Source organism: Melanostigma gelatinosum (assembly GCF_949748355.1).
Source record: "Melanostigma gelatinosum genome assembly, chromosome: 17".
Taxonomy (NCBI): domain Eukaryota; kingdom Metazoa; phylum Chordata; class Actinopteri; order Perciformes; family Zoarcidae; genus Melanostigma; species Melanostigma gelatinosum.
The window spans coordinates 14092794-14113303 of NC_136650.1; the positions used below are offsets into that span (position 1 = coordinate 14092794).

Below are 20510 nucleotides of genomic sequence, written 5' to 3' on the forward strand. Positions count from 1 at the left end.
GGAGGAGGATCGGGTGAAGGTGGAGCGGAGGGAAAGGGAAGTATGCGGGGCTCGTCCTCTCAGACCTTACGTCAGCCCGGACGGTGTAACTAAGCTGTCAGCCCCGGTGCGGACGCAGACGGAGGGGCACGGAGCTGACCGCGACGGCACGAGGAGGATGTAGCTCACCTGCGGAGAGCGGCGTGTCGTGCGTTTAAGACGGGACTTCAGGAGTCAATGCATTTGCAGTTCATCACCAGTGATGAGTTGGCTCCTGGTGTGGATTCTAACTGCTGCCGGGATTCAACAGGTGGGATGGAGGATCGATTTTGAATGAGAAATCTGCATACTGAGCTCTCATCCAGGATGCAGAGGAGTTGTGAGGTTAACGTCTGAAAATGTGCATCTCTGTATTGTCCATTTATAGCCCAGAGAAGCTTTAAACTTCCCATAATTACATATAGTGTGTTAGTTCTTCACAGTAACTTTGATTGACTTTTGACAGTTTAATTGTAAAGCTTTTGCTACAAATAATTAAAAGTATTTGTTTAATCCATATCAGGACTTTTGTGGTATTGTGGTAAGTTTATGGGAACCGCGTCGTTGGAGATCACAAATACCGCTTCACTTCCCCTCGTTTGTTTTATTTTGGTGCCACCTCGTGGTTATATAGGAAACAACTTTTTTTTTTAACGGCTTCATTTATTTTTTCCACAGTCCGCTATTATCTGTATGTATCAGTCTGTGGCTCAGCTTTTAAATAATGTATGCTGGGAAAAAAAAGAAATAAAAACTGTGATTTATTCCAAAAAAATGCCGTTGTGCCCGTTTTAAAGCCATTTAGCAAAGGAAAGTAATTTATGTTTTACTTTATTTAAAAACTAGACCATGCTAATACATTATTTCATATGGGATATTATTGTTATCCTTTCAGCTGATAATGAAACGTAATGTAGTAGCCTAATAATGCATTTTTTCCTCATTTTTCTTCCCAGCATTGTTTATGAACATGTTTGAAACTGTTATTTTTCCTCCTTTAAATGTCACAGAATGTGTTGAGGGGGATTTTATGAAAACAATATCGCAGTGAGTTGTTCTGTTTCCTCCCTGGCCTTTTTGGAAAAAAAAGTCTCCTTTTTCAAATGTTTTCCCACCTCCCTGAGGAAGGGTTCGTCCATGCCTGGTGCATAAATCAAAGGTCATCTGGTCTGCAGAGGAAACAGATCGAATCAGCTGAGGAAGGAGGGTCATCAGTCCTTTTCACTTTTCAGAAAAGAAAATACTTTAATCATTAACTGGCCATCACCAAAATATGACAGCTATTGTAACAAAACATTCAAAGAGATGATGGTATTGAAGGGTTGTGTTACACCCAATTATTTTAACTTCTTTCTCTTGGCTTCACAGAGTAGCTTGTAAGAGTCAAAACTGTGTGGGGGGGGGGGGGTGATTAAGTTTCATTGGCAGGATTTTTAACAGCTCAGCACAGTTGCAGATTTTAAATATGATCATGAAACACTTCCGGGAGTGTTAAGTACAAACAATACTTTACTATGTCACTGCTTTAATGAGATTCTCTCCGCTGGGTTTTTCATTCATTTTTAGAGGCTGAATTGATTTATTGCTCAGCATGATGTCAGCAGGCCGCCATGTGATTCACCCGTGTAGGCAGTGAAACAGAAGTGTTTGTTAGGGCAGGATGTGAAATAATTCAGGATTAAGGGTATTAAGAATATTGCCTCGCCACATTCACTCTTTTTAAAATAAAAGATGGCGTTTTCATCATTCAAGTGTTTTACTTTGTGTGACCAAAGATAATACTGTATTTGAGGGTTCATGATGTTGCATTTATTCATTATGAGAAGCCAATGGTCATATTGTGAACAAAAACATTATGTTTTCATGAAATTGACTGGTTAAACTGCATTTATTTTAAGAAAGTTGTTGTCTTTTAGTCTTAATATATCCACTTCCCTCTCTCCAGGCCTACTCCCAGAACTCCACTGCCATGCCGCCTGCGACAGCCTTCACATCCCCAGCTGCGGACCTGTACAACCGCACTCAGTACTGCACGTGGCCCTGCGATTGCCCCATGGTCCCCCCTACCTGTCCGCCGGGCGTGAGCCTCCTCATGGACGGCTGTGACTGCTGCAAGGCCTGCGCCCGTCAGGTTGGCGATGTGTGCAACGAGGCAGACACATGCGACTACCACAAGGGACTGTACTGTGACTACAGCTCGGACAAGCCTAGGTACGAAAAAGGAGTGTGTGCATGTAAGTGTCACTCACCGAAAACCGACAAAACAAACAACAGCTTTTACACAGCAGGTTCTAGTTTATTCATCTGATGTATTTTAGGCTCACTGTGTACACCGCAGCACAGACTGCAAGGAACAAGATTGTAGGCTATTTGTTGTAGAGCAGATGTTTGCTGCCATGTCAATACCCGGTTGTCCTAGCAACAACACAGATGTCACTTGACTGATGCAGTTTACGGTTGTCTGCTTGGCACCACAGGCTGCAGCATACAAGCCATTTGTTCACCTCCGCTGGTCTTGGTTTTCACTTTCAGTAGTTCATAGTTGCATGAGGCATTTTCACAGCACATATTTCTGTGCAGAGCTCTGTTTGCTGCTCTCGATGGGATATCCTGCTGAGGGAAGTCACTTCAATACAATAACAGTTGCATGTCCTCAAATGTGAAGTGGTTTGTATTACGAACCGCAAGACGTCATAAGCCTGCATTCGTTTGGGGATGTCTACACATGGGAAATGATATCCAACTCACTGCCATGCAAAACATTACTGGTATTATATTATTCTTATTATGTGTCACTCACATTTAGTGCTAAATGTAATTTAGACATTTGATTTTTCACACTAAAATAGAGAATGCTGGGTTGTACATTACAATATAGGCACTTTCAAAATGTATTTTTTGTCAAACATTTTTACCTTTTAAGAATAAATTCATTCATAACTATTTGGACCATGAATGCAATGACATTAATATAGCTTCCAAGGGTTTGCAGTATGCATTGCATGTCCGTATAATATATGTGACTGCTTGTCATTTCTCTCTGCCAGATATGGTGGGAACAGGCTGCGAGCATGATGGCGTGATCTACCGTAACGGGCAGAGCTTCAAGCCCAGCTGTAAATACCAGTGTGTGTGCGTGAACGGGGCCATCGGCTGCGTGGGGCTGTGCACAGAGTCCCAACCTCCGCGGGTGTGGTGCCAAACCCCACGCCGGGTCAAAGTCAGGGGACAATGCTGTGAGCAATGGATCTGTGATGAACCCAAAAGAGGGCGCAAGACGGCACCACGACACGCAGTAGAGGGTAGGACGCCTCGGATATATCTATACACAAAATTGACCTTATATAGTTTCAATTCTTTGGATATTTCTCACAATATATTGTTCATTTACATTTTGTAGAAGAAAGAGTTAAAATTGTTTTTCAATGACAGATGGATACAATTGGATTTGGATTTGTAGCTGCAGCTGTGTTCATAATTGGCAGTACAAACATCTGGAGTTATGTAAGGACCGTTTGTAGTCCCTTTCCTGTGGAAGCCCTCATCCAGTTTTTGGATTATGTCAAGTTTAGTGTCTTATTATTGCAGCAGTGCTGTGGAGGATCAATGTGAAAGAAGATGTCTTTGTGGTCATTTAGATTAAAAACAGAGACAACAGAAGGTTCCTATGCTTCTCCTGGCAAAATATTACAAAAATAGAAATTGCCCTGAACAGTTTTCTGGCCTTTTGACTTTTCTTTTTCGTCAGTTGCAACATTTATGTTGATATCTTTATCCTTCAACATTATTGCATTCATTAGTTCTTTATCTAAATAGAACTAAGAGGTATCCGTGTAAAAAAACTAAGGGCAACAGTTTGTAGACGTGATCTATTTACCTCACTTCCAGCTTCCCCAGCTGAGACCAGGAGCTGGCACAAGAACTGCATTACCCAGACTACCTCATGGAGCCCCTGCTCAAAGAGCTGTGATCGCGGCCTGTCCCTGAGGATCTCTAACGCCAACGAGGAGTGTGAGCTGGTCAAAGAGTCTCGCCTGTGCAACCTGCGGCCCTGCGAGGTCGACATCACCAAACTCATCAAGGTAGCAATTCTGTTTAATATCTCAAGCAGTCAAACGATGATGTGCATGATTAAAAACTGGATATTTAAAAGGTTCCTGAACTTTACACCTTTCTACTCCCGTCCTCCATCAGCCGGGAAAGAAGTGTCTGAACATCTACAGGGAAGAACTGCCCTCAAAGCTCACCATCTCTGGCTGCACCAGCAGGAAGCAGTACAGGCCCAAATACTGCGGCGTCTGCACAGACGAGCGCTGCTGCATCCCCTACAAGTCCAAAACCATCGACGTAGAGTTCGAGTGTCCTAACGGGACAGGGTTCACCTGGAAGATGCTGTGGGTCCAGGCTTGCTTCTGCAACCTCAGCTGCAGAAACCCCAACGACATCTTCGCAGAGCTGGAGAGTTACTATGGTCACCCAGAAGTCATGAACTAACAGGTGGCAATCCCGGTCTCTGGATCCTGACTTACTCCTGGCTTCTCTTTCTTACGCAATGTTTTATATTTGTGATGCGTATGATTATGTACAAGGTATTTTCTTACGGTCTCTTTTCCTATTGGAAAAAATCTGTAAATATGAAACACATATGTGTCTCCAGATTGGACTCATAAAGCATGATGTGCTTTTGAAGAATATTTGAAGCACTGCTTTGCAAATGAAAAAAATATTCAGCCCGTGAGTGTATGTAACAGTGAAGGCTTAATTTATTTACGTAGCTTTTTGCATATGAAATAACAGATGTAATGTTGACATTGCCTGTCTTTAAACTCACACAAGTCAACTTAGACAATAAGGCTTTATTCTAGAGGTTTTCCTTTATATTTCTTTAAATTTACTTCATGAGAAATGTTAAAAAGACAGAAATGGACTGAGGTGCCAAAGACAAAGCCTTATTTTAGGACCGCATGTCCAAATATTCAATAATGACAATCAGGGAAGATCAGTTACAAGTTTTTTTATTGTCATTTTTTTAATAAATACAAACTGTTATGTCACTTTAATGCTTTCCTAAAGCATTAGACGGTTGTATGTCATATCTTTACAAAGCTGTGTATGTGTTCTACAAAGCTAAATGTTGCTGTAGTGCAATTAAAATAAGAGAGAAGAAGGTGTCGGGTAAGTTCTATGGCCATCCTCATGTTAAAATGTGAACCGATCACTTCACTCACCCAAAAAATCCACAACCACATAGGAGCGTCACGTCTAAAAAAAAGAGAAACATTTCCATGGCACATCTTTGTTCCATTGTGCTTGATTGCATATAAATCATGAAAAGAAAAAAATATGAATGTCTGAAGCCATGATCCATTAATAAAAGCATACAATGTAAAAGCTTTTGAAGTTTCATTCATGACAAAGCATCCAGCCTCATTGGAATGTACGAAAAATGATCGTGTAATTCGCGTTAAGAGTGTGAACAGATGTATAATTGTTTAAAAAAAAAAACATGTTTGTGAAAAAACCGCAAGGGTAATAGATATAAGCATATTAGAAACAATATTATTTGCTGTATAAACATACTTGAAGTCTGTCGATTCATTTTCAAAGTTGCATTGCAATTTGTGAGAAAAAAATATAATTTTTATTAATCCAAGCGCCATATTCTCTCTCCACATCTACAAATTCCACGTACAAAGAACATGTCAAACATGGAAAATACAGAATAACTGATCAAACAATTACAGTGAGAACAGAATACGGTCATTTACAGTCAGGTATATTTGACAAAGCTGAGTCAATGTGGTAAAAATGGGATGCGGGAATGCAGAAATGGAAATTAAAACATTTTTTTAATATGCATGAGAGATTATGAGAGATACATGTACAAGCTGGCGTACTCGCCACAGCTTTCTCCCGACATTCTCTACTTCGGTGTCCCAGGATGCTGCGGTGCCCCCAACTACACACTCACCTGACCGAGGAGCTCAGGAGCATTTTCTGTTCAGATGTGTGCGAGTCCCTCAGAATGACAAAACAGGCACACAGTTGACCCTGAACTCCCACTCAAAAGCATTGTATTTTCAAATTTGGGGCATCTCGCCTGCACTGAATAGTCTACAGGTGAGTGTCCGTTGTGCGTTTTTTTTACAACACCAGGTATGCTATCTTAGTGTCCTTCTCGACATCGGTATGTAGTGTATGTGCGGAGGAATGCGTGTGGCAGTTAGAGGCAGCGCAGCACAAGCCGAAGGGACCACGAGAGGTTTGGGTGCCTGGAGAGTGACGGGGTCACTTTAACAGGACACTTCGGTGGACTTGGGCACAGCTCGGTCCACGTTGCTGTTGGCCGTGCCGTCCGTGGAGCCGGCCGCGTGCGAGTGGCCGCGCTGGTTGTCGCCCGTTTGGCTGCGGCTGCGGTTGCCCTCGTTGGTGTGCGAGCGAGAGCGGTTTCCCTCGCTGGTGTGGGAGCGGGAGCGATTGCCCTCGATGGAGGCGACGCTGGAGCCGGAGGCGGTGCGGGAGCGGACCAGGCGGGTCATGCCGGCAGAGGGCACTGAGGGGGAGAGGAGGAGGAGGAGGATTTAGTAAATGCACTGTTCTGACTAAAGATTATTCTCGTGCTACTGTGAAGAAACCAAGTTCATTTAATTACATTTCTGAGGTACTTTTCTGAAGTATTTTGATTGTATGTTTTAAGAGTGAAATGATGCAGCTTTTACTCCTCTACATACTTCTGAACACAACAGTTACTTGTTACTGTGCAGTTTATGATTTTTTTTAAATCTAACGAGCCTACAAAATACGAACCACCCAACAGTATAAAAAATAACTAGAATCAGTTTCACTTCGTTGAAATGTTATTTACACGTGTATGTATCAGTAATGAATATCCAATGCGATGTTATTTTACATTAACACCATAACGCTGACTCAGACCATTTTAGCAGAATACCCCTTCATGACATTTGACTGATAATATTGACTTGCTTCTTTTAAGTTCAGTGTTGAACGCACCATTTTTACTTGAGCGGTGCTACTTTTAATCTGCCTACTTCTTCCACTGCTGCTCATTGCACACTCTGCAGTACAACAAACAGTTGGAGTTGAGCTTAGGTTGAAGCGATAATGTGAGTACATAGGTCATGTATTAACCCAACACAGGGGTGAAGAGGAGAATGTGGGTGAACTCTGCCCTCATGGCACCAGGTACTTTGAGGACAATTCTTTTTTTTTAAATTGTTGACAAAAATGGTAAATTTAACCTCAATATTCCTGTGAAGTGCATGTCAATTAAGTAAAGACACTGCATGCATTGCATACGTACTGTATCCCATGCCCTGAATGAAGTACTTGAAAGCTTCTGTCAGTTTGGCAGGCTGCAGAGAGAAGAAAAAGAGAACACAAGTAGGGAGATAATTAGTCCTCTTGTCATTAATTATCACACTTTGTTTACATAACATTGGCAAAACTCAATGTCTCATCCAGCAGCTCACTGCTCAGGGTCTGAGATATGACAGCTGCTATGAGCAGGTGCAGCGCGGAGGATTACAACCTGACAACTGGTTCATTTCAGCCACTTGCTAATGCTCTTAAGTGCAACCTTCTTATGTCATCCACACGTCCGCCTGACCCCTCCTGCGGCGATTATCCAGCCCTGCACAGCCTGCTCGACATCATTCACGCTTTTCTGTCACACAAACACAAACATACACACCTGGTCAACCTGCGGCATGCCTCCACAGTCAGACATCTGGAGAAAGGAGGGAAAACACAAAAGAGGCCATTAGCATTCAGCATGTTGTACATTCGCACAGCAGTGGACACCCCCCACCCCCCCCCCCCCCCATTGCATTCGACACGTCCCATTTCAACACGTCAAACACCTTGTCCCTGCTACCTCCAATCAGTGGTCCTCTAGACCCTGAACAGTTAACCCCGATAAATGGTACCCATTTGAGCTCTAGCAGCCATTTGGGTTCAGCTGTGGTTCATAAAAAAGGTTGCCTTGGGCCAACACAAGTAGGTCAGGTCAGCAGACTGTGTCCTCAGAGGCGATATGCCACGCACGTCCCCTCTGAGGACACATTCAGCTTTCCTACCCCTGGTTAATATGTCACCAGATAAATGCTGAGCCACTGGAATCTAATCAGCCGATGCGTTTCCATCAAGGCTATTATAAGCTGAATGAGAAGATGGGCCAGGAGGTGGACGAGGCGAGAGGGCGGAGAAACACGTCTGCTTACCTTAAGCAGGGTAGTCTTTGTCGGGTCCAGCTTGGTGTTGCACTCAACCTGTGGGTTCAAATAAAACACATCTGTTAAGTATCCTACAAGATTAGCAGTCATATTTTGCAGGTTAAATATATAAGCTGCTACGGCAAAATAATGTGAGATAAAATGTTAAAAATAAGGTTTTAATGCATCACTTATAGTCGCCGGCTATGGCTCATAAATGCTAGGAAATCTAATGCTGTTTGGGGGATTTGGGGCGCCTCCCTGAGCTAAAAGCAGTAACAGCCTTTCACCGTTAACGGATTAAAACTACTCTGAGTCACTTGATTTCTGATCCCAACTTTGTTGTTTCCTACGTCGTGTTATACAGTTGTCCTTAAGCATTTAACCTTACATCTTGGGCTTTAACAGGTGACTGGACGGAAGAAAAAAACATGTCCAGCACAAGTTTTCTGGGTTAACGCGGTGGGAAATCGAGTCATTAGCAATTCGCATTGGAGCTTTTTCTTTCTCTTTTTGTTTTTAAATGGCTGTGTGAACGACAGAGATTGTGCCTCAACTCACCACAGCCTCCACAGCAGGAGAGTTGTCGCCAACCACCAGCAGTGAAGGGCACCTGGATGAGGGAGACACATGCATAACAAGTCAGCATTGGTGAAATGTAATATTTCATATATAACATTGTGACTTGAATGATGATGACTTACTTGAGGGTGTTGATGATGCCTCCTGGGATCGGCCTCTCAATTTCCAGATCCCTCCGACTGTAGAGACAGACGTACATTAACAGAAAATCTTCATATTTCTGTCAATGAAAAGTTAAGATTCTGCAACCTGTTGCTGTTTGGTGTGTTTTATTTACCTTTCGTAGGACTTGACAAAGAGATGCAGGTTGAACTGGTTCATGTCATTCATGATGTGGTGGCGGTATGTTCCGATCAGGTCATGGTTGTGGTTGATCTCCTCCTGAGGCAACCAAACACAAAATCTGTTTTAATCACTGAGAGCTAAAGGCATCGTCACACTGCGCTGTAACAAAAAAAAAAAAAAAAATGTGAATCTGTACCTTTCCAAAGAGGTGGGTGATGAGCATGTCAGGCATGGCATGGGTCCAGCCGCTGATCTGAAATCAGACGTGAAAGCATTTAGCTTTAATGCAGCGCTAATATTTTTGTTGGCAGTCCAAAACATCTGCCGATGTTTTAGTCTTCATATGTGTATGTTTGAGCTGTTGATGTGCGTTACCTTGTGTGCAGCCCAGTCCATCCATCCCTCAGCACATGGGTTGATGTTGATGAGCAACAGTCCCTCCACCATGTCCGGGAAGTCCAGCTAAAACACACGCACAACATGAGTTTAGTGATATATTACTGTAAAACACAATGCTGCATTCAGCTAAATATATGTGCAAAAAAGGGGAGCTCCCTCTTCAGGCTGCCGATGTTTTGAGCTATTTGAAAATTGTGTGTGTTAGTCTTATGTTTTGGATTGGTCTTTACATATATATTGTCCTATGATGGACACTTAGCTTATTTACAGAGAAGGCTGCAGCAAGGAGTTAAAAGTTGTATCTCTGTCAGCCTTGTGTCGACAGAGTGAGACTTCCTGCTGTGCACAATGTTAGTGTTGAGCTGGAACATTCCTGAGGCTTTTATGGCTCAGGAGGCTCAAGCAATAGGCAGTGTTATAATGCCAAAATCAGCATAAAGATACAACACATTAGCTGGCTCTGTTAATCCTAAAATGATTAAAACTCATAATTGTTAAGTGTGATTGCGAGGGCAAGGGCCAAGAGGGCAAGGGGCAAACTTACAGCGAATCTGGTCAGAATGTAGGCCCCGGCTCCAATGCCCATTCCTAAAACAGTCTTCAGCCTGCGGTCAAACACACAAGGATACTGTTAGAACAACAGGTTAGAAAAAATCCTAAATTGAAGTGTGAAGAGTTCGTGTGAAAGCTGAAGCTCAATTTACCCAAACTGCTTCAACACCAGTGGGAGGGTCTCAGAGAGTTGGTCCATAGAAGGGTACTCGTATCTGGGAAATAAAAAGCATATTGTTTCAAATTAATGGTTAACAATTTCATAATAACCACTATCTAATCCTTGGTCTATATTGGTCTGTGTTGTTGATATCAGCCTGTAACAGCCATCTGTTTTCATATCATGTTCAGCTCAAGTAGCGTCAACATGAAGCAAAGTCCCACAATCAAAGCAGAGATTAGGCTGAACGAGATAAACACCTGCCCCTACAGCACATTTGTCAAATTAGGTCGTCTTAAATTCACCCGCAGGGATCTAACTGTCGAGTCAAAGATCACAGCCTGCTTGACATACATTAAGTGCTTGTGTGTGTGTGTGTGTGTGTGACTGCATGTTTGTCTGGCTCACCCAGTGGAAAAGGTGTTAGCTCCCTCATGCTGCCCGGGGGCGTCAACATGTAAGACGGCAAAGTGCTGCATGATCTCTGACATGTCCTCGTGGTTGAAGAGCGTGCTCCAGCAAGTTTTTTCTGAAAAAAAAAAACAGTCCAATGAAAGGGAGGGGGGAGTATAAGTGATACTTGGCTGGTAAGTAGAAATGACCTCAAATAACCGAAGAGAACAAGACTTGTTTTGTACGACATGCAGATGCTGTGCCTCGCCCACAATATTTGACACAATCACAAAAATCTATCGGTAAGAGTTTAGTTACCGTAATGTAATAAACTTAACAATACAAAGTTATCTTGGTGAACCTAATTTGGTCCCATGTGGTACGGTAATTCAAAACACCCAAGGCTTCAGGCACAGCAACAGATGTTTCACTTAGATTGAGCTGAATGGGTCGCCAGGCTTACGGTTCAGTCCAATGTCATGGAAGGTGAGGATGACTGGTCTGTCACCCTTGGGAACCCCCTTCATTGTACAGTGGATTCTTCCATAAGCAGTCTCCACATCAATATCCTACAGATGCAGAAAATAAATGAACAAACTTAGCATGAAGTGTGAACAAAAAAAACAAAAAAAACATTCCAAGTGAACGTATCAAGAGGTTCATCTTGAAGCTACAAAGATGAGAATAATGTTGCACCTCAACATTATGTCCAGCAACAGAGAGACGTATCAAACCTGAATACATTTACCACCACTACATCGCACTTCAAATGCATCTGTTTAACACAAATATATGACCAAATTAACAACACAAGAACTTCATGTTCAACGATTCAGTCACAAAATGTTTACGTCCTGCTTCATTTAGTTTTCAAAATATTCTTCATGACATTCAAATAGAATGGATTTTTTTTTTTCTTTCAATTCTTAACTCGAGTCACCAAAAAAATAAAAAAATTTAAAAAGAAAACTACAAAACTGCCGAAAACTGCCTTTTAAAGATTTTCCACATATTTAAATCCAGTCAGAAATCCAGTCAGAAATATAAATCCAGTCAGAAATATAAAACTATTCTCTATTCGGCGCCGACACCTGTTCTATAACTCCAGCAGGGAGCATAATCTGTCAATGCACTTGAAACTACTCAGTGCAAACGTTTCAACAACGCCTTTCTTTACTCACGCTGACTTCGATCTCAGTAACCATCATTTCCACGTCAGAATCCTCCAGAACCATGTTTGCAGGAGTAAAGCTCTGCTGGCTACTGAAACGGTGTCGTTGCAGTGGCTCCCTGAGCTATAGATCCAAACACTAATAAGCCTCTGAAAGATCCAAACGTTAGTAAGGCTCTGAAGTTGTTTAGCTCAGCTCTGAGCGCTTTATAGCCCCCCCCTACTTACCAGTTGGCCTAAGCTCCCGGCCTCCTATGACGCCTTGCAGGCTGGTCAAAACAAGCTAACTCTAGATGGAGAGATCCCTAAATTGGATCAACCAATGTCAGACAGAGGGACATTGGCTACTGTGTTGACATGATGAGTACATATGATCAGAAGGAAAACATGCTGAGTGAATTGGGGAGGGGCAGACATTTCCAAAATAACGGCTGAACTGAGGAACCTTTAACTAAAATGTAACGGAGCAGCAAAGGCTACAAAGAGCTTAACAAAGACTTTTAATGAAAGTCATAAACATTCACTAAAAATACTCCATCAACAGTAAGTGATTGATTTAATAGGCGAATAACAATACTGACATAACACTATGTTTTTCAATATAAAAGCTTAAACTCTGAATGCTGTTAATCCTCAAGATTTGTGTGTATAAGAAGAATTATATTCCAAAATGAGATGCATACTCTTGAGGACAACTTCCTGTCTGAAACATATTGCTCTCATGAAATAAAACTGATGGTGAGAACAGTGTTATTATAGGAGAAAAATGCTTGGATACCACCATAAATTTATATATTTTCACTAAAATAGCATTTTGAAATCTTTTTGAATGCAGATTAAATCCTAAAAAAAAAGTCCAAGATGACCTATTGGGTTGTTTTCACTGCCCTGGAAGAACATCCAAGGAGGTATACCACCTATTTAGCGGACATAAAAACATCTCAGGATTCTCCTCGCCTCGCTCCACCCACCCTCCCCTTCTACAATCAAACACGTGGACTACACAGGCCAAATAATCCTGCAACACGACATTGGCGTGTAAGTACATATGCATTTACTGTCAGGAGTAAACCCGCAATATTGTCACCGTCAACAAATCCTACATCAGTAATTGTTGACAGATTGGCAACCACAGAGATACAACACTTGCCCTGGATACTTCAGATCGTCTAAACTGTCGGTGTGACACAAAAGTAAGTCAGACGGCTCAGTCAGAGCATTTTTAAAGAATATTTACTTCGTACTGAAACTGTACCTTTAAGACCAGCAACTTCTTCTACGTCTTTTCTGACTGTGAGGGTCTGAGCGCTGTCCGAGGTGCTGAGAGGCCCCCCGGACTCAGCAGCACCCATATACCCTTCAAACTGTGTGTGTCAATGTGCTGGAGAGGCACGAGAAAGGGTCGATGCACTGCAGCCGTGTTATCTGCCCAAAGTGCATCTCATCACTCTCAGTACCCGACTGAATTAGCCCGATAAGATTTCAGTCCTGATAAAATCACAGCAGATGAAAGGCCACCGCCATGATGGATGAGCCACTGCCACAACTGTGTTGATTAGTGGCAAAGTATTCATTTTTATCCACCACTAGATGGTATCAAACAAGCTAAAATAATAAGGTATAGAATAAACCCGTCTGTACATACAATCAGTCATCTGAGTCGACACAAGCTTCAAACAATACAGCTGTGTTTACAACTGGTGGGAATGATGAATGCTGGATCTTATTTCTTGTGTCTGGAAGCATACCTTGATAACGAGCTGCAGCACAGCCTCTCTCAAGCCCTGCAAGGAAAGAACAGAGTGATGAAAATATAAAACTAATGCAATTATATTGTAACATGCTATAATCTAATATCCTGAGGGCGCCATCCTGTCACTGAATGTATTTTCACATCCATATGACCGCCGTCATATGAGGCACCGAGTCAAATTTCAACCGCACAACTTTGTAGTTGTGGTCAACGGTCAGCAAACTACCTTCACAGCTTGTACGACACAGAAACTTGCACACAAACCTACTTATGGCTAAAGCTACTTATTAAAATGAAATCTAATCTGGTGAAGAACATTTTGCAGCGATCATATCTTCACCCTGTGGCTGGCTGTGATTAGAAAACTCTTAATGGACCCATTTATTTCTCAGTTATTTAATTAGTGTGATACTTAACAGTATCAATATGTGGTGCAGATCCAAATCCAGGTCCACAGTTATGAATTGCTAATTGTGACATCTTTTTTTTTACTATTTTCTAATGAACAGCTACATTTACTTGAACAAAAAGAACTCGGCAGACTTGATTGCATGTCACTGATTTTTTCTTAATGCAAATCCAGATGAAAATTTAACATTTATATTACTTAGTGCGCTCTAAATTATTACTTGTGTATACTCCTTCAAAGAAAACCCTTTTCACCAAAATAATTAATCCACAACATATGTTGCTTTGGTGGCTCACATTTTGTTGACAGACTAATGTCAGAAATTAAAAGGAGGGATACACAGTTAGTCATTTAAAATCACGTTTGTGTATTTGTTTGTGAACAGAACCTAAACGCTAAATCTGATTGAACCACCGACGTACTAACGAACCACACAAGCAACTTCGCCAGGTACAAATCATGCAAAGCTGAGCGACAGAGTACTAAAGCGTCTTTTTTCTGAGCATTCTCCTCACACACGGTTGGTCTCGCCTCTGTTCGGGATACATACCGGCAGTTCTCGGTCAACCAGCAGGGGTTTGGACTCAACAACCTGGATGTCGTCCATTTCAAAGAGCTGCAGAGCCTGGGTGTCAGAGAGAACAGAGTAGTTTGTGAGTGACTGGTTCAACCTGTGTTTGAGTCTTAAGACGCTTCAGGTTGTGTTGGATGATGTGTGGGAAAAAGGTTCAGTAAAATATCTGCCTTTCCCAAACTTCCCAAAGGCGTGTTCTTTTCAATAAGTCATAATGTTACTCAAACCCCTTTGAAAAAGGTGCGGCAAAAGGTAGGCGGGCTGTAGTCGGCTGACTTGCAGACAATGACGTGTTGCTTGAACTTTTGGGGCGTGTTTTACACAAGGCTCATAACACGACACTACTACGGACCTGAATGCACTCACGTACACACAAACCCACACAGGTGCATAGGCAACAGGAACGTGCAGAGACTGGCGCTGTGATCTGCACTGACATGCGGACCAGATAATGGGACACACCTGTGAACCGCCCACAACAGAGACCGAAGCAATCCCTCCCTGTTTCAAGAATTGTGATATTTCCAAAAAAACAAAGACCACAGTTGTGGGCAAATAGAAATAGACTGAAAGGGCAGGGAGGAACATAAAGAAAGGAAAGGGGGAGTGTGAAGAGATGCCAGGCGTTAGATTGTGATGTGGGTCATGATGCTGTGTTGGAGGAGAGGCAGGCTGAGGCTCTGCATGCAAATCAAATTAGCCAGTTAAAAGGCCTCTTTGTCCACTGGCTCCTGAGAGCCAGGGGCCTGCCCTTCTCTCTCCTCCACTGACCCACATACACACAGACAGGAAGCAACAGACACCCTTGTTTCCATCAATACATGCACACTCTTTCATGCCTCTGCTGGCTCTCTAGCTCGCTCTCAGTATTCTGTCCCTTTTTGCTGTTTGTCTTGGTTTCTGCTTGGTTGCGGGTTGCTATGTTTGCTCTTTCCACACTCATTCCATGTGTTTTGTCTTTCCGTTGGTCTTTGTAAACTAATCGACATGAACCTACAGGACTGCAATGTGGCCGTCGGAGGGAAGTGGTCTTTTAGAGGAAGTTTTTCATGACATTTCAAATGTGGAGGTGTCTGACAGAAGTCGCTCTGGACTCACGCGTACATAAATACACACCCACTCCTGTGACTGGGAGAACAGAGACCGGAGCCAGCCGGATCTCACAATAGCACAGAGGAAGAGGAGTATCAAACAACTGGTTCATTTTTCTGCCGAGGCCTTCAGAAACATGGCCGGCGTCGCACTGCGGGAGCTTTGTTGAAGAGGACAAGAGATCAGCCCCCGTTGAGATTCCACAGCCATGTGAGAGAAGTCATGTTAATGATGTTGAAAAATGACACTACTCAGGCCGTTTCAGATTAGAAAATGGGGGGGGGGGAATCAGCGCCTGCATCAACATAGGGGAATCCTCTAAGCCTATTTTCAAACCTATTTGCAAACACCATCACCACCTGTTAGGTTGGCAGCACGGGGAGAACCTGGCTGGGCAGCAGGCTGAGACAACTAGGTCACCTGCTGTTTACATCAGCGGTGTTCCTCCTATCATTTGCCTCGCTGAGCTCATGTTTCACCTGGCCAAGACGAAGGAAGGGAGGGAGGCGTTTTACTTTAACCCCACGGGACCCTAATCCCAAACACTAAAATACGAGTACTGCCGTCTTGACACGTCTTACACGTCGAATGATTGGCAAGGAAAAGAACATTGCTACATTCAAAATATACATATAAATGAAGAGTTTTCTGTAGTTTCTCAGATTATCAATAAGATGCAAACTACGTAGATACAATTTTTAAAAAGGGACGTGATGTTTTTGCAGTGTATCTTTTTCTCACAAGGATTTTATGTTGCTGCTGCAGCAGGGGGCTCTCTCTTTAAACTGGCTTCACTCCAAAACTGGTTTGGTGTCATTGGCAACGGTCTTCAACCGAGGCAAACCAGTTCTTGCATGCATATTCTCGATTGAAACTCTGTGTGTGTGTGTGTGTGCGTGTTTTTTTTAGAAAGTGTCGGGCCGTGGGGAAGAAAACAAACTACTCACTGACACATCTTTGGCCTGGCAGAAGTGAGACTGTGTTATGTAATCGTGAACAGGAAACAGTGGGAGGATATATGCTCAGGATGATCCAATGTGTAACCCAAGACCAGCTGCAGAACAAAGAATACAAACTGGATGTTTTTCTGTGAGATACTGGCTAGTAAAGTTTCACTCTTTCTGAAACAAGATTTGGAAATAAACATGAAGTCCCATGACAACACTATCATAAAGCCTTTACATGGCTACATGCTCTTAACAGCCAATTGATAATCCATTACTCTTCCAAGCGTTCACAACAATCACAACTCTCAGGATTAGGTTTTATATGTTGATTCCTGAAACGCTAACTTGTTGAAAATCCAATGTTTTCACTTGAAAGTGAGATAATGTGGCTTGAGCTTCAGAGTAAAACAACAACACTGACGCAGGCCTCGATAACCCATTAGTGCTTGTTTTGCCACAGTAAATCCAGAGATTCTACACACTTCTTTAAGCCAGAACATCCAAGTTACAAAACCACATGAGCGCAAACTCTTTCTCTGCTCGCTTGTGGCAGAAACATATGTACTGATTAGATTTGGACAGCGGGTCTCAATATTAGGGAGCCAGAATCAAGGCCAGGCCATCCTTCCTACAGTTTTAAATCCACCAGCCTGTAGCTTCCATCTGCAGAAACAATGATTGCTTCCTTAATCTTTGGGAACTCGCTTAATCTGTCAAATCCCTGGTTCTGAATTATCAGCACGGCGGCAGCAGGCCTGCCGGACTAAGCTGTCACAGACCTACATTTTCAGATTGTGAAAGATATCAAAATGAGTGTCTCCACTGCGACAGTAAATTGGTGAGTGGGGGTCAGGCTGGTTTGAGGGGATCACACGATCACCAGTACAAACAGCTCTTTATTGTGAGATGTATCCGCCTGCATCACTGATTTTTTTTTCTCATAGAATTAGCTGGAAAACTAAACAGCCCTAAAGCAGGTCAGGATACGGTGTTGTTCTGTCGTAACAACCAATAGAGAGATGCGTCATATTTTTAGCAGACTGCAATTAATGCCTTCAGTCAATAAACATCATTTTTCATATTTTGACTTCGGCACTATCCCCTCCCCCATGTCCACACCCTCATGCAGGTTTTTGATTTTTTTCTTTATATCAAGGAAAACAAAGGGGATGTGTTGTGCAATTATGGCTCTCGTAATATTTGCAACATTTGGCATGAAAGAGCCCTGCTTGTGTGCGTGCGGGCGTGCGCGTGCGTGCGCTTCCAGTGTCACTGAGTGAAAAGCATGTTGATCTTTGATCAAGTTCCCGCTACATATGAAGTGCGCCCTGCCTTCACATGCAACTGCATGCCACATCATTTTAGTATGCAGTTTAGTCATTTATTTAAAAACATATGCCATCCCACAAAGTTTATTCACAGAAAAGAACTTGTGTTTTGCATTTCTTTAATATGCACAAAAATCTAAACACATTCTGAAATACATGTTTTGCTCTTTTTTCCTTTTCTACAACGTGTGGTCAAATGAAATTGGCACATATGAACTGAAACAGCATCATTTGTTTTTTTAAACTGCATTTCAGCGGAGTTGCACAGCGAAACGGGAATAACAACGTGTTCAGACGTGCTGCGAAACTAACACACTGAGCGCCTAGTTTACCTAAAAAACAACGAAAACATTGACATGAAGTCATGATTTGGAGCAGAAACGTACCTCTGGATTAAACTTGTGATTGTCCTGAGACGAACACTCCGGAGACGGAAAAAAAAAAAGTCCACAAAAAGTTGTTGCAAATTGTTGCAGAGACAGAAGAGTTGCTTTGTTTATAACGTGCGGCGCGAGGCGGATGTATGAGGGAATTGTATAAAGCCTCGGGGGCGTGCAGCCCGGCCCATTTTCCCCGCTGCTCTCTCTATTGGGCAACAGCATCTGGGGGATTGATAGCAGATTGACTCTTTCCAGCAGTTGCATGATGAAGAAGCTGATGACAGCGACTCATGGGTGAAAACACTCGACGGTCGATCTCCTTAAACTCTTACACATTGACTTCTCAATGTTAATTTAAGAGCTCACTTTCTCTTTTCTATTTTTTTTAAATGATTTGTTACAATGGAGTTGGTAGTTGTTGTTTCACATGGGTGCTGACAAACCAGTTTAACTGGAAGTAAGTTGTGTCGAATTTCATTATCCAGTGTGAAAACACACTGTGCATCGCCACTGATGTGACATGTGTGGTACTTTCATGGTTAGGTGGTAATTACTTTGGTATAACAGAGCTTCTTCTCTCCTCAATGAGCTGACGGGGTGTGGACAGGAATCTTGGCACGGCTGTTTGTCTCTTTTGTATCAGTGTAGGGCCGAGTGTAAACTATAACTCACCACACTCTAACCGAGTCATAACGGTATTTCTACACTCTGGCAATCCACGCAGCTGATGTTTTTAAGATGGGTTTGAGCCATCGTCGGCTGCTCTGGCTGAGGAGTTAGGAATGCGGCCAGGCCTGCAACCTTGATTTAAGGCCAATAGAAGATAAGTCTGTACAAAGGGAAGCCCTTCCCTCTCATTGGAAGAAGCCGCCTTTCCTTGATCGCACACCGATATTGTCTGTTCAAAGTTAGCTCGTCCTTCAGAAGCAATAATCAATGCCACAATGGAGATGGTCCGCTATGGTGTGTGCTGCTGTACAGATGTTAGTTTGAGGTGAAGACACGTTATCGTCACCAATCCTCTCTACAAGTGACCTCAAATAGATAGTGTGTGAGTGTGTGTGTGTGTGTGTGTGCGTGTGTGTGGGTGTAAATGTAGGCCTCAGCATATTCTAAGCAGGTTGTTTGTGTTCCCAGATCCATTTGTTTGACTTGTACTACAGTGCAGTGGAAATTTCCACACCTGCAAGAGGCTGACTGTTACACTGTGGATCTGCCAATATGTGCTTGTATTGGCAATGAGTGAGTGAAAAGTCCTTGTCAAGACACAATAGCCGCACTGTGGGCTTGTAATGTGAGGCCCACGATAGGAACACATGGGACAATAGGCGCGTTTGAGGGGAAAAATATAACCACTTCGCCAATGTAACGCTCAGTCACTTTGTGCATTGCACAACATGGGTATCAATGCTAATGGATGGAAGTCAGAGATATTCTTAGATATCGTTACTAGAAACACTACATACATCTGTGTGTATCATTGTGAAACAAAGATAGCATTTTGGCTGCCAACGGTGATAGATTTAGTGCAGCATATGTGGGTCACAGAGTGCCTCAACACCTGATAAAACCAGTGGACCTTTACCTGGCTGATTGCAGTGTTTGAGGAGCAAATGGCAGCCTTTAGAAGGCATATTAAACAAAGCCAGAGCTCCTCAGGTCCTCATAGCGTCATCCCTTCAAACATGATACTCTGCAGTTCCTGTCCTGTTAAAAATACTTGTTTAGTCTGAATTTAAATCAAATGTTTGATGTTTGATGTTTTAGTACTATATTCTTTTTCATTCACTCTCTTTACCATTTTAATCCTACTTTATTTCTGTATTGATTGAATGTCCTTATTGTTGTGTAACCTCTCATTGATTTAGTCTTATTTTGTTCTCTTATCATTTTTTCCAAGAACTACGCAGATAAAGCTATTAATATTCTTAGTAACATTATGCAGTGATTTCTTGGAGATAGGTGTTATGAAAAACACCTGTCTAAGGAAAAAAAATCAACAGATGTGGTATAAGGCCTGTCGTACCGTAAACAGAATGACTGAAGAACATTGAAATCTTCAAGTGACATTACAGCAAATGGGTTTCTGTTTTTGTTTTCTGTCTTTAATTTGTCTTGTTATTAGGCCCATACTGTACAGCCGGAGATAGCACGAGCTGAATCTGTCTCCTCCCCTCAGTATCTCCTCTCTGCCAGTCAGGGGTCACCCAGTTGAAGTGTGTTTGATCTCTAA

General features: G+C 42.5%; 2 protein-coding genes across 3 annotated transcripts; one reads left to right on the forward strand and one right to left on the reverse strand.

Moving 5' to 3' along the window:
• Positions 1-43: 43 nt before the first annotated feature.
• ccn4a (cellular communication network factor 4a) lies at positions 44-6412 on the forward strand. The gene is made up of 5 exons (XM_079287558.1): positions 44-289; positions 1964-2252; positions 3066-3320; positions 3907-4100; positions 4213-6412. Exons 1-5 carry the CDS (start codon positions 242-244, stop codon positions 4510-4512), a joined length of 1086 nt encoding a protein of 361 aa, XP_079143684.1. The 5' UTR covers positions 44-241; the 3' UTR covers positions 4513-6412.
• ndrg1a (N-myc downstream regulated 1a) lies at positions 5631-18409 on the reverse strand. 2 transcript variants are annotated; one of them, XM_079287554.1, is made up of 16 exons: positions 18284-18409; positions 14507-14581; positions 13543-13578; positions 11087-11192; positions 10639-10759; positions 10223-10285; positions 10063-10123; positions 9495-9581; positions 9316-9372; positions 9112-9215; positions 8957-9013; positions 8814-8865; positions 8262-8309; positions 7733-7768; positions 7343-7394; positions 5631-6571 (listed from the first exon to the last, which is right to left on the reverse strand). In XM_079287554.1, the coding sequence occupies exons 2-16, from the start codon at positions 14561-14563 to the stop codon at positions 6312-6314; spliced, it is 1197 nt and encodes a 398-aa protein (XP_079143680.1). In that variant the 5' UTR covers positions 14564-14581; positions 18284-18409; the 3' UTR covers positions 5631-6311. The 2 variants fall into 2 exon arrangements, with proteins under 2 accessions (XP_079143680.1, XP_079143681.1); XM_079287555.1 differs by lacking the exon at positions 18284-18409 and having other exon boundaries at positions 14507-14738.
• Positions 18410-20510: the final 2101 nt, after the last annotated feature.

Excerpts from the sequence above, each read along its gene's own strand:
- ccn4a (XM_079287558.1), top strand. The coding sequence starts at position 242 with ATGAGTTGGCTCCTGGTGTGGATTCTAACTGCTGCCGGGATTCAACAG. Across the intron at positions 290-1,963 it reads CTGCTGCCGGGATTCAACAG|GCCTACTCCCAGAACTCCAC; the intron begins GTGGGATGGAGG and ends CCCTCTCTCCAG. Across the intron at positions 3,321-3,906 it reads ACCACGACACGCAGTAGAGG|CTTCCCCAGCTGAGACCAGG; the intron begins GTAGGACGCCTC and ends CCTCACTTCCAG.
- ndrg1a (XM_079287554.1), bottom strand. The coding sequence starts at position 14,563 with ATGGACGACATCCAGGTTGTTGAGTCCAAACCCCTGCTGGTTGACCGA. Across the intron at positions 9,373-9,494 it reads TGGACTGGGCTGCACACAAG|ATCAGCGGCTGGACCCATGC; the intron begins GTAACGCACATC and ends GTCTGATTTCAG. Across the intron at positions 9,014-9,111 it reads TTTGTCAAGTCCTACGAAAG|TCGGAGGGATCTGGAAATTG; the intron begins GTAAATAAAACA and ends CTGTCTCTACAG.